The sequence below is a fragment of the Rhea americana genome, unplaced genomic scaffold (genome assembly GCF_003343005.1).
Source record: "Rhea americana isolate MKP2758 unplaced genomic scaffold, rheAme1 scaffold_73, whole genome shotgun sequence".
Classification (NCBI taxonomy): Eukaryota; Metazoa; Chordata; class Aves; order Rheiformes; family Rheidae; genus Rhea; species Rhea americana.
In genome coordinates this window covers 23,783-37,820 of record NW_028186901.1, presented here as the reverse complement: position 1 = coordinate 37,820, position 14,038 = coordinate 23,783, and the positions used below count along the sequence as shown (strand labels likewise).

General features: G+C 42.1%; 1 protein-coding gene across 1 annotated transcript in view; it reads left to right on the top strand.

The window, feature by feature from the left end:
* UBE2R2 (ubiquitin conjugating enzyme E2 R2) overlaps positions 1-14,038 on the top strand; it is a 51,805-nt gene that overhangs the window by 34,837 nt on the left and 2,930 nt on the right. Inside the window, exons 2-3 of the mRNA XM_085321925.1 lie at positions 4,576-4,662; positions 9,263-9,360. Coding sequence (XP_085178051.1) covers positions 4,576-4,662; positions 9,263-9,360 — 185 coding nt within the window. The remainder of the gene's footprint in view (positions 1-4,575; positions 4,663-9,262; positions 9,361-14,038) is intronic.

The following is a 14,038-nucleotide window of genomic DNA, read 5'->3' as shown; positions in this document are numbered from 1 at the left end:
TCAGGATTCACAAGACTTTATTTACCTGGTCACTCATCTTCTAACTTGGATGAAAGATGTGCTTTTTTAACTCTTTATAAAAGCACAAGGAATGTCAATAAATGTGGATAGGGTGTTTCTGGGTARTGAAGTCAAAACTGGGACTAAATTACCAGATAGTGCACAGCTTTACTGTAAGAAATTGCTCAGGTCCTGAGTTGTCTTATCTGGAGCTGAAAAGGCAACACTAGTCCTATGTTCATGTTCACTTTGTCAAATAACTGACAATTTGGTGTGGCTGGCTTTAATGCTGCTTTGCAGGTTCTGAAGCTGAACAGTATCAAGGTGTTTTAAACCCTGTTGATGTGCAAAACAGGCTGTTAATACTTACTGCTGACCTCTGCTAAATGTGTTTTCTGGCACATAGCATTTAATACTGCATTCAGTAATCCAGGCTTAATGTGGAAGAGGGAAATCCATTAAATGAATTGTATAAATGCATGATGTGCTAGTAGCAGTAAGAGGCATTCCATGGGATTAGATTTTTAACGTTTAACCCAGTAGCGGTCGGTAGCCGTTCTTGTTGGCTTTCTTGCATGTTAAATGTACGGTGTAGTTAGCAACATGCTGGCAGGAGGAATGCACCTGCGGGAAGTGATGTGCACAGCAAGGAGCCTGGTTACACATGTTACAAAGTAAAATGAGGAGGCCTTGTGCTGCTTGCAAATACTGTAACTCTTGCCTGGGCGGAGTGGATGGAGCCCTTGGGGAAACTCGGTCACTGAGTCAGGAAGAGCTTGTCTATGGTTTGGCTGTGGCAGATGACTGYGAAACGCTACAGAATAGTTTATAAGTGCAAACCTTGCAACTTGGGCCTGAACTTAAAGAGCTTTCAAAAGAGGCTTAGTTTCACTGGTGCTGTGTGTTCGTATTATAGTTGTGACTTTTTTTAAAAATGGTCTCTAAATGGCAGTTTCAGCATCTGCCAAACATCTGCGGTTTCTGTTGGCAACTACAACAGGTGATCCCGATACCCCCAAAATCAGGTCTGTTGTGATGAYGGTAGCTTTCCAGGAAATGTGTGCACCCCCTCCTCTCCTGCTCCCCTCGCCTTACCTTTCTGTGTGGGCAGATAGGTTGGTTTCAACACTTCTACCTTAGCTGCTTAAAAGCAAGGTATCTAGGCTTTGTCAGTGAGAAAAAGTAGAATAAATYGGTGTCAGAGGCCTGTTTCCTGTCAGGCCATGGATTTGGCATATACAACTAGGCTGGGATAAACACTGAATTTCTAGAAAGCTGAAGTTAAAGGAATACTATTTGTGTTAATACTCCCCACTGAGAGGAAGAGGATATACCTGAATCAACATTTATATATTATCATGCTAATAATTCTAGAAGCTCGGTCACGGTAGTAGTTAGTCATTGTAACTGGCTACCAGGACTTGATTCAGCAGTTGGTAGAAACAGGTTTACCAGTAATGGTTGGGTGCTTGCAGTAGTAGACTTTTAGGATGCAAGTTGGGGGGGGGGGAATCATTTGTCTGACTTTAACTAGACTAAAAACAAGCTACCCTAAAACTATGTCACTTTCTAGTACCTAGAATTGCCTGGCTGAATCTTAGCAAATGTGACAGGCAGCTCAGGTTGTTGCTTTGCCTTAGATCATGGAAATTGTAGGGCAAAAGCCTCTCTGTGAGCTACTGCTTTATTTTCAACAATAATTTTATTGCCTAATCCAGGCTTATTTTTGTCATTTATTTTTGGAATTGGGCTTTTAGTGTATGTGTGTAGGTGGGTGGGGGAGACCTGACATCTAAGTATGGCTATTAATACAGCTTTTTAAGCTGTTTTACAGCTTATCTCTGAAACTCTCGCCTTTCTTAACCTATTCAGAAACTTGAACAGCATTCAGCAAGTGCAAGGTTGTTTTAGGTGATAATTTCTGTTACGAAAGAGATACCAAATAATACTCTGGGACCTATTTGTAAGGCCTAGGGGGGGAAAAATTGGTTTTGTTTTTCAAGTTCTGAATGATCTCAAGGTTGGGGATCTGAAAGTGCTTGTAAAAACTCCCTGCTTCTGATCTGGGATTGCCTAATTCTGTGGCTTGTGGCTCTGAAGTCAGGCCTTGTACAGAAGCAGCTTCGTTTGCTTTGTGCTCCAGTAGAGCATCTCGATGTCCTAAACACTTACAGACTAGCTGAAAATGGCTCATTCACAAATGATGTGACGCTGCAACTGTGACATGCAACTAGTTAAAGGCAAGCTTGGATCTCAAATGCCTCCACATGGGAAGAAAAGATTTCTCTAATTTCTTTCAAGTCACATTTTCTGGCACAAGAGCTCAAGAGGTATCCTTTACATGGCAAAATACCAACTTTACTTAATTCTTAGTCAAATAGCCCTTTTTTTTGCTGCAGAGTTGTGGCTGCAAGATAGGATTTAGAAGTTTGAGACAGTCTCTAGGGTCTACAACCTCTGCATGACTCATGCCTAGTGCTAGTGGAGGGAGAACAGAGAGGGTAAATGGTGCTCCACGCAGCTTTGTGCTGTGGTCTTGGAGTGATACCATCAGGGTTAGACTGGCTTGAGAGCAAAAGATTACTGAGAGGAGTGAGACCTGCTCCCTCATCCCTTTTGACCATGTATATGAGATTTAAACACAGTAACACTGAAATACTGCTAGCAATATTATTCCTTAGAGTGACCTGGAAACTAAACCTGTGTGTACGTAAAGACACGCATATAGGTTTTGCTGAGAAATCTTGTAACTAGCTCGGTCCTGAATTTTATTGTCTCTTACGTTTTTAATCTCAGGCCTTGGGCTGTTTTATGCCTTAGATCTGATGAAACTTCAGCATGTAAGCACAAGAACAGGCGTTCTTGGGAAAACCCTAGTGGTCTGGAGAAGTTTGCAGCTCCACGATGCAGGCGTTTGAGCTGACATAAATTTGCCCTACCTTTGGTAAATCTTTACTCTGCTCCCCGTCCAGGGTAGCATGTTCCAGAGCTAAGCGCTTCCTTGCTACGACAACTGTTAGTAGTAGTCCAGTGATAATGGGYGTTTGCCTTGGAGCAATGCCATTCACGTAGCTGACCTTAAACTGTCGGCTAAGATGCTAAAGCAGGTCATGAATCTCTTGGTTGTAAATGTGCCGTGGCAAATTACCGTGGTGTAAGGACTTGATGCTGCTGTGCTACTACGGCATGCTCCATGTACAGGTAGTACCACAAGCAAATATGTGAAGAACTTAGACATGTCAGCTACTGTGCTTCCCTTAAAGTTGAACAAAAGACCTTCTGTCCTTGGCTACCTGGCACTCAAATGAAATAAAACTTAGGTTACAATGCCAAGGTGTGTGCCAGTCTGTAAGTGAAACTGTAGCCGGGTACTTAGTAGGTCAGTAAGCCAATTAGGTAAGCAGGCATGCAAACAATCTGCTCTTCCAGATTAAAATGTCCCAGAGTTGGATGTCCCATTGAATAGGGCTGGTGGCATGCCTTTTTGAGTGGTTAGTCACTTGGGTGGAAGGAGGTGTCCAGGGCTCAGCTCTGGCTGCATGTGACTTGGCTTTTTGGGGATCTGTTTTGTGTTCTCCATTACACGTGAGCGCAGCTGTAGCACAGCAGGCAGAAGATGCTTCAATGGAGAATACTCGTTGGACTGGTGGTTGGGACTCTTGGCATGTTGAACGATGCCAAGGGAAGGACTTGGGCTTCAGAGTGTGGAGAGCAGTGTGCGAGTCCTTCCCTCCTCCAGAGTCTCTAGCACTTAAATCATTTGCCATTGAGAYGTTTTTCCTGCTGTTTGGCTTTGAGTGTTGTGGATCCCAGGGCAGTACAGAAAAGTTGGTTCTCAGTGCTGGGATCTCTGCAATCTTTGCAGAGATCTGAGAATTTTGCCCCACAGCTGTGTGCTGACCTCATAGGTGCTGGAAGGTAATGTTTACTGTCAGAGCCCACCAGTATTTATTTGGGCCATCAAGTTAGAGACTATTAAGCATATACAAGCAATATTCAGACTTGTTAAATGTCTGTTGTGGCAAGAAGTGTAGCATTAAGAATGCAGGTAGCTACATCAGTTTAGATGATAAACTTTCAAACAAGGAAGGCAAAAACCCTTAGGTTTTAGTTGAGCAAGTCTTTAATATTTTTTTTTCCTTCTCCAAAACGTGATTTAAATACTTTGCATTAGCATGCATAAAACAAGCCTTTTAACCTCAGTAAATGTTTTTAGCCTGCTTCTGAACCCAACAAGAAACAATCATACCTTGAGTACCAGCTTATTGAATCTATTTTTTACTGTTGAAAATCAGTTAATGGATAGTATTGCTTGAATTGAAACACGATAAATACCTTTTAGCTTGTTTTCTGAGCATTGTCAGTTCTGGGTTCAAGACTTTGTTTGCTTGTTTTTGTTCAGTTACAGCTTTGTTTAAAAAACTTGTAGGATTAAGCAGAGTCTGCTTAGGCGCTTGTATATGAAACTATGTAATTGCTCTAATTGGTTTTTTTCCAACTTTTCACTCTAAAGGCAGCTTGCTGTTCTCTCTTCATTCTGTTTCATGATGACTGAAATATTTCTACTTTTTKCAGGCTCACATTAAGTTTCCTATTGACTATCCATATTCACCACCTACCTTCAGATTCCTGACCAAAATGTGGCATCCCAACATTTATGAGGTAAGGCTTTTCTTCAAGCTAATGAATTTCTCTTCAGGCATATGGGAATATGTTCTAGTTCTGAAATTTTGGGTGTTGAAGGTATTAAATTATTTCTAGCCATGACTTAAATGGCTAATGGTTTGTGTTAAATGTCAGCTTCATGGCTGAACAGTTAAATCTAAACTTTGTGGGAAGTGCTGYTTTTTTTTCTAGCAGGGATGAAGCCGTTCTTGTACGTGCAAGCACAGCAGGCAGTTGCAGCTGAAGCACTATGCCACCAACATTGACAATCTGAGGGAGTTCTTGTGCGGGGTCTTATCCCTACCTGTGATACTTAGGCAATGAGTAACTGTACGTTGCATTCAAGTACGCTTTAATTTGCGCTCATTCTGCAAATGACTCTTGGAAATGWGAAATAACAGGAACTGGAAAGTTTCCTACAGCTATTAGTTACAAACAAAGGATTTGGAGACCCAGGCCACTCACAGTAGGATAAGTCTGGGCAAGACTGAGTCACGCTTCCTCATATTTCTTCCTTCTGCCCCTGAGAGCCTTTAACTTGTGATTCCCCATTTTTTGGAAGTCATGCTCACTGTGGCCACCCTTCAGAAAGGATGGACAGATAGCTCTGGGTTTAATGTTTGTCAGCCAATTTGGAGTGGCCCTTAGTTAAGTGCATGTTTGGGGCCCRTTCAGAGGAGGTAATGCTGTGTGCTGGAAGTCTGTAATTGGATCACAGTGCAAGCACAAGCGTGTGGCAGCTCCTTGCAGGAGAATGATTTTATATAAAATGTTCTTTAAGAAGTAACGTTTCCCAGTCTGAAAGCATGCATGATACGGGCTACTTGGAGAGATTTAGGGTAAACTGAGCGCAGAGCAGAGTGCCAGGGACATGCTGTAATGAGGATGTCTGTTTTAAAGCATGAGCACACATGTCTTGATATGGTGTAATGCTCTGCCAGTGTGCTGGCTTGGGAACTGATGGTGGCCCAGCTGTGTTAGTACTGCAGCACTCCAGCTAGCCTGCACCGTAGCTTGGGCACAGCAGTCTGTGAGGCTGTTCTGTTTCTGGGACTGATTTATTTGGTGATAAAACACCAGATTTATGGTGTTTTCTTAGGGATCTTTGCCCTGTGCTGTGCAGTGTGAATAGACTTAAGTTATGCTTCTTGCTGGGCTTTCATGTATCAAGTGCTCTTTGCAGTTTATCTTGGAGCCTAGTTGATTTGAGCTGTTGTATTACACAGTAGTGATGGTGCAAAGGCGGTCAGAACAAGCCTTTCATTATCTGGATCAGTATTGCTCCTAATCTCAGTACTAGAAGTTCAAACCTACCAAATTTCATAGAGCTATATTTGGAAGTTGACGGCCCATTTTGAATCAAGCTTGATTTAACCTTTTAGTGGCAGCCAGTCAAATCCGTGCTGAACGCTTGGATGTTCCAAGCAAGTGTCAGCCTGTTACAGCTGCTAGTTGAATAGTTTCTTATGAGGGCTTAAGAGATTTAAAAAAAAAAATGTTCCTATTGGTATACCTGTGCCATCTTATCACACGAGATGTTCAGCACGCTTCCTTTGGCTCTAGTTCAAAATAGGAATGTCACTTTTCCTCTCTATGATCAATGGCTTCAGATGACACCTTGGGCTTGGAAGGCTCTTTTCTAATAAGTTGCTGCTGCTAAATGTCCAGCCTGGAATGAGTGTACTTCAGATGTCGTAGTAAAACCTGTTTTTTTTCCTCTTATCTTGCTCTGATGGCTTAGTCATAATTTGCCAAAAGTTTTGCCAGACTTCACTGGAAAACAGGATAGTAATCTGCTTTAATTACTGGATGCTTAGGAGGATTGTGGTGTTATGCCTAGGGGAAATCCTGAATCAGTTGTCTGACCATACTCTGACTTGAGCCTTGGACTTGACACAATCTAACGGGTAGCCAAGGACGATGTTTCTCTGTTTCAACTACATGGGAGTTGGGTTTATAATAACAAACTTTAAGGCCTGCAGATTATTGCAGATCTATACTCTAGATACTGTTTCTGAATCCAGAAATTCTCATGCAGGAAGTGAGTGGGAAATGGTTATGTTACCAAAACGGTATGTACAAAAACTGAATCTGGGAAAGGGCCTTTCTCGGTACTGATGGGAAATATGAAAAACTGTCTCCAGAAACAACTGAAGGTGGGAGGGGAAATTAACTCAAAACTTGACGGGTGTATTTTTGTGGTGACTCCTCAGATACTGCTATGAACAAAGTACAAGGCTGGGAGCTGGAGTGTTTCTTGGAGCTGAGGGCATCTGAAGCAGCTTGCAGGCTGTTTTGGAAGCAATGTCCAAGCAGTGAAGATGAGGCACTGAGATAACCCCAAATAAAACTGAGAATAAATCAGCCAAGGACTTCAGTTTTGAGGATTTCTCGTCAGAATTTAAAAAAGGAAAAAAAAAAAAACAAACACAACACTTTCAGTGTAATGAAGATGAAAGTAGCAGTTTGTGGAATCTGCTCGTGAGACCAGATGGAGAGGTTGAGGCTGACATTCCAGTTTTAAGCAATAAGGCTCGAGTAACTTGTGAGTTTTGTGCGTCTCTAGTTTACTCAGGTCATCAGTTCAATTTTGATAACGCTACATTTAATGCTAGGTTTTATTTTAACGAGGTAACAAGGCCTTCCATTTCTCTGTCCTAACAGGAGTGTATTTCATCTGCTTTGTTTATTCCTTCTGCAGATGAGTATACCATCTTCCTTGTTTATGCCTTTCAAAAATGTGCAGACAATGGCTGTCTTGACTATACTAATGCCTAAAAAATCCATGTTGATCTTCCAGGTCACATGGCACTCTTGCTCTTCCAAACTCTGTTGTGCAGTGCTGCCCTATTTGAATTCCAAAGCACCTAACATGATTTCGAGAGGAAAACATTTTACTTCCTTGCTTTCTTTGTTTTTCATGTTGCAAAATATCTGTTAGCCCACATTCTGCTTACTCGATAGCATGAGGAACTTCCCCTCAGTGTTAGGGTGCTTTCTCCTGGTCAGCAGTGCTGCATTGTCCCAGGAGATGTCTAGAGAAGAAAMTAAGCTAAGGGAAATTGGGAATAAAATCAGAATAGACCACATTGGTAAGCTTAGTTTCACTTTAAAGTGATATTAATATTAAGATTTACAGATTGGACAAGACTTCTGAGGCCCTGAAAAGGAAACTATGCAGTTCCAACAGCATAGATGTATGCTTGGGTATTCAGCACTTCCAGGTGCTACTTTTATACTAGGAACTTCTATACTAGATTAGCATACCTGGAAGGGGTAGTAAGCAGCTGAATTCTGGATGCTGATCACAAGCCTTCATCATTGAAGCAGGATTGCAGCTGACTATAAAACCAATGTCACCATTAATAATGGTGAGTATTGGGGAGGCTCTTCAGGCAAGTTGTTGTTACCTGTAGCTGTGATCACTGACTCAGGCTCAAAGGCATGGATAATACTGCTGTAAGCAGCACTGTTTTTTACCCCAGCTTCCGTGGGTAGCACTGGAGAGTCCTCAGGACATATGTGGAACCTGGTCCTTTGGGTGTTGCTGGTTCATAGTGTTGGACAAAACTGATCTGAAGTCTCTCCTATTTCTGTGATCGACCTTTACCTTACATCAGGGTGGCAAGGGACAACATGAGAGATGCCCATCAGCTGAAGCTGATGAGGACAACATCTGTTAGCTGGCCTTGGACCTCATCTGCACCTTTGCCCATCCTGCAGTAAGGCATTGGCATCTCAGGAGTCACTGGAGTCAGCTTCAGTGGAAGGTACTGGCCATGAGGAATACTGCCACAGTACTCCTACGCAGTAGTTGCACCCAGAGTGCTGTAACTGATAGAGAATTGGTGTTACAGGCTTTTTGAAGTGTTTATAAATGGAAGGCATTATGAAGCTTTAAATCTATATTCAGGCTGTAACACTGGTAAGTAAGACACAGATTGAGGCTTATGTAGCTGTATGGCTTCCATATGCTGCCAAAATATTCTTCCTCTTGCATGCTGGAATGAATTTTTAGTGAAACCCTCAGAGAGCATCTCTTTTTCACTTGATATTTAGAACAACTGTGTCTGAAGGGGGAGTGGCTTAAGCCTGCCCCTCACCATCTGTTCAACCTTCTTGTGTCCCAGGAGAAGTATTGCTTTGAGAGCTTGGCTAGCGTAGAGTGCTAAACCCTTGGATTTAAAGATTCCTGTAGCTAACCCAGTAACCACTGGAGGGGGGGGATTAACCCTGCCTCAGGTCTGGTGTGACTATAGCTCTTCTATGGTTGTGGTGGAGACCAATGTAACTCTGCAACTTTTACTCTTTTTGTTTACTTTGTTACGTTCTTTAAGTCTCTTGAACTGGGATTATTTTGTACCCATTTGCAGACCAGTCCTGCTCTTAGGAAASGGAAGCTTTTGAGCCTGTAAATACAACAGACCTAGGAAGAACTGAGAACTGTTTCCAGCTCTTCTGTATGTTTGCTTATATTTGGGGGCTTCCCCATGCACACCTTTAACTTGCCCAGAACATAGCCAAAGTAGTAGAAGTCAGTCATCAGACCTTACCTCAAGCAAGCCTATATTCAACTTTCATTTTTTTTATCTTGCAGAATGGAGATGTATGTATTTCAATTCTTCACCCACCTGTAGATGACCCACAAAGTGGAGAGCTGCCATCTGAGAGGTGGAATCCTACCCAAAATGTCAGGTAAAAGCGTGAAACTGGTGATGCATAACACACAAGGCCTGTCATCTCTGTCCTTCCTAGAATAAAGCCTATGGTGGAGGAAGATGCAGAAGGAAATTTAAGACTTTAGAGGTCTTTAGGGCTTGAGTCAAGTAGAGCCCAGACTGTCTCAGTTGCCTCTTTAGACACAGGAGTACTGTGTGTCCTGAGGCCGGGCTAACCGTGCAGTATTCTGTCACATTTGCAGTTTTTTGTGTTCTTGAAGCAAATTACTTCAAATGTTGTAGTCTTTTTCAGTCCATGTTATCTTACACTTAATCAAACTCCTCTAAGATAGGATTAGTGGAAAGAACATTTTTGAGTATTCAGGCCCAGTAAGAATAACATTTTACATAATCCTACTTAATACTGCCTTCCAATACTTTTATCTGTTTTTTACCATGCAATTTGGTATCTTAAACAGTTAGGTAGTTTTCTTTCATTGGTATCTTGTGATTGCTTCTGTTTTTGGCAAGGGCATTCAAGATTAACCTGTTTCTCTGAAATGTCTTAACTATGATTTTCATTTCCATTGCAAGATTCCTCTAATAAAGAACTGATGAAAGTAGTATCAAGCAGCAAATCACTGACATGTGCAGCAGGAATAATGACATAGTAGGGAAAAATGTTGGAGTAAAGTATTGTCCTGTTGCCTCTACTTCAGATTTTTTGATTGTTACATGAGAATTCTACTACTTTTCAGAGTGATTTATTAGGTGGTGGTCCCCAACTCTAAACTCCTATTAATTGGTAAATCAAGTTAGGAATCAGCCCATAAGAAGGATCTGAAAAGGGTTGTCTGATAGCTTGATTCTGCTTCTATTTCATTTAGTTTGATAACCCCCATTTGAAAAGAGCCTTTGTCAAGCAGAGATCTAGCAAGGGGGATTTATTGGTTTCTTAACCCTTGGAACAGGACTGTAATACACACTACAAAGTGCTGAGCCAGAACTAATGTGGCAGGAAACTAGAAAAGGTAACAGTCAGCAAATTATAACAACTGATATCCTCTGCTGGAGTGCACCATTTCAAGGTTAAAGGCTCAAGAAATGATGCATCTTGGTTGCATGAAGTTCTGAAGAGTAGAGAGTCTTGCATTAAACACTGAAGGGCATCATTTTCCAATCAATCTGTCTCAAGTGCAAGGGATTATAAAGCAGCCTCTAAAAAGTTATAGTCAGATTTAAAACAAAACAACAAAATCCAAAAAAACTCAAATGCAATTTTAAAGCTTATATTGCTGAGCTGTGTTCATCTGTCTCACTGCTCACATGGCGATTAAACTGGTTTTGTTACATTTGACATAATTTGCTCCAGCTGTTAGGACTTGCTGGCAAGCTTGCATTCACAGTTATGAAACAGCTTAGAATATAGATTGTTTAGATCATGTAAGCATTTAAGTAGTTCATTGTATAGAACCCTGAAAGCTTGAAGTTTCTCTTGCTGATTTTTCTTCTCCTGTTTCTGCTTTTCCTTACTTTGGTGCATTCTTTGGCACTTACTCTCATGGAATATTTTAGGTTTGAGTGACATTTTAGGGGGCGAAAACATTCCTCGTATATCAGCAGGCACAGATAAAACTTGTACTTAACTGTTAGCCCACTACCAGCAACATCGTTTGGGCCAAGTGCAATACTGAAAGGTTCCCTGTTAGGGTCCTGTCTGGCTSAAGGCTCCGGAGTTTATCAGATAGGAGGCAGCAGGACTGGAAGATACTTGAGTGGAGCACAGTCATCTGTTGTGAGCTACATGCATAACCTAGGAGTGTTCTTCAGCTGCATAATTTTGTAATCCCTGCTGGCTATTAGTTGACAGTTTACTGTAGATTATTATGGTATAGATGTTGGGGAGCAGGAACCATTCTTCAACTTTGAGATCAACTGCTTTTCTACCGTTAAAAGGTATTGAACATACTCATCTTTTCTTTTGTAAAGAGAAGTTGGGAATAAGTAAATGTCACTAACAGCCAGCAAGATGTCAAGGCCTGCAGCTATGATCTGTGTAGCAGAGAACACTGTTTTTCCTCTTCTGTGTCATGAGTCCAATAAAGCTGAGAAAGTGGTGGCAGAGCTTAGGAGTTGAAGTTCTTCAATAGTTTTATATGCCTTTATCTTCATTGGTTTCACTATGTTCTTAAAAGGTGGACAGGGCAGAACTGCGCACAATACTTGAGACACTTTGTGGAGCCAAGTGATGCTTCCTGAGGATGCCCACTTTTTGTTGGCTTTTTGACAGACTTAGTGCACTGAACTGGTTGCAGAGCGCTGTCCAGATCAAATATTACTATTGGTGTAGTCCTAAGCCAAGTCCCTTCACTTTGGAGAGTAAAAATGTGCTAGGCCAAATCTACGCTTACAGTGTAGATGTACTGGAGATGGCTATGAAAAGTCAGTGTGGGTTAAAGCTAGAACAACGTTCTTTTCAACAAGATATAACAGGTTGAGAGCCCTTAAACTTCAGTCTACCTAAATGTCTATTTTGGTTTAGATGACGTTCATCCATCTCGAGTTTGTTGTGCTTTTCTGTTGACATGTGGAGAGAAACGGGCTCTGAACAGGTCTGATTCCTTGAGCCTGTTGGTTTCTCTTCACTGAGGGATCTAGAGTGACTAGTTCTGATGAAGACAACAGCACTGTCTAAATATTTAAAGCAAAATAGCATGGTGGTTGATAGGGTGAAACTTATAGGGTAATTGCTTCCCAGAATGGGGAGGGATGAAGGTGAGAAAACAGAAGGGAGGCTTGAAATCCTCACTCTTCATCCAGACAACTTTCATGAATCTAGCCTAAGTGAGAAACAGATCCCTAAGAATATTGTACAGGTCAGTCTGTTGCCAGTCACTGCGGTTAGTGTCCAGTGCTGAAGATGTTTTCAGTCAGGCTCTTCTGTGGTTTTTGGCCTGTTGGATTCCATGTACTGTGATCTTTCTTCTGCTGAAGTACCTCATCTACCCACCCACAAAAGCAGGGTTTGAATCAGTGAGGGGTCCAATTCTTGGGATATCAACAATCCTGACTAATGTGGCAAACCAGTTCCATGAATGAACTGTGCAGAGGGCCTCACCTCTAATAGCCAGTTACCTTGGTGGCATATTTAAATGACTTTGACTTTGAAATCTGGGGCACCAAAGTGTAAATAGGCCTGTCCTYGCTCCACTGATGGAAGTGTGGTAGAGTAGATGCTAAACTTTGATACTGACTCCTGCCTTAGGCCTTCCCTAGGTTGTCCCTGCTCTGCATTGAAACTGCTGTAATACTGCTGGAGCTAATATACTGGTTTTATAGCATGTTTGTTAAGAATCAGATGCTTTTTTTTAAAAAAAAAAAAAAAATCCTGAGATGGATGAAGCGAAAGAGAATCTTTCTTCTGTCCATCACTCCAGTCTGACCAGACAACCTTCTCTGGAGCTATCATTCTCCTTTCTTACTGAACTATGACATTTGGAAAATAAACTCTACAAGACTGTCCTGATAGCTGTGCTGAACAGTCTGGACATAAGCATTTTATTTCAAAAATTTTCAAGAAACTAACCATTGAAGTGACAAAGCATATCCTGGAATTGTATCCCAGATATGTTAGACGTACTTAGCACATACTACTCTGCATGCATTTTTAAATCAATGCAAGCACAGTTGAGACTGTAGTCATCTTTAATAGTCAAGTTTTGCAGAGAAGTTTCTATGTACTGCTGTATTTCAAGACCTCTTTTTCTATGTTCTTTCCTTACACTTAACTTCTAAAGCTTTTGACAATGGAATGCCCTCAGGATATGAAGCTATTGTCATGGTGGCTACAGCCGAGTGACTGGGTGTGTGGAGCTGCCAAATATGGCCTGCTCTTGAGTTTTGTGCTTTTGCCTCTCATGGCAACATGTGAGCACGAAAAGCTCTGAAATTCAGAGGGTTGTAGGAAAAGCAGGAAAAGGTTCTGGCTAAGGTAAGTGTTGTTTGCCCTCCGTAAACACCTATAGAGGAGCACAGCTAGCTCCATGCTATTGCTAGAAATCCAGGAAAGTTGTCTGTCTGCTGGGGGTTACGTGACTGGCTCATGCTGGTTTTGCTGAGTACCAGCAGCCAAATCCTGCTGGGCCCTTGGTGGTTTGCCTGGGTATTGAAAAACATTTGTATTGTCTTCCCATTGCCATGTTCACATGCTGCTGCAGTGTACTTAAAGGTGCACAGGCCAAGGTCTGAGGAGAGCTGATAACTAGCCACAGTACCAGACTCCTAACAGTCAAGCAGAGAAGGCAGTGCAGGCTGATTTGAGGGCCTGAGGCCTGAGTGGTCCCCCTTGCTGTGCTGGGGTAGACAGACAGCCTGGCTTCTTACTGGGAAGCTGAGAGTCCTGAGGAACAGCCTCACCAAGCATGTTCTCAGCCCTGTACTATCCACAGGTAGCATGGGCCAGTTAAATTCTGGACTCATCTGAGCTTTGCCTGCCACCCCTCATCCCAAGCACATGGATAGGAGTGATAGGCCAGGTACAGAAGTACACCTGGCTTTGTGTCCTCTTTCTGCTGGTGTGTTTTCCTCCCTCTCCTATCTTCTAGCTGGCTAGAATTTGAGCTTTTGGGTCAGATAACAAAGGAATGGCCACTGAATTTTGGTCTGGTGGGAACACTTGGCCATGGCAGCTGGATGACTTTCTGAATTGCGGTTCT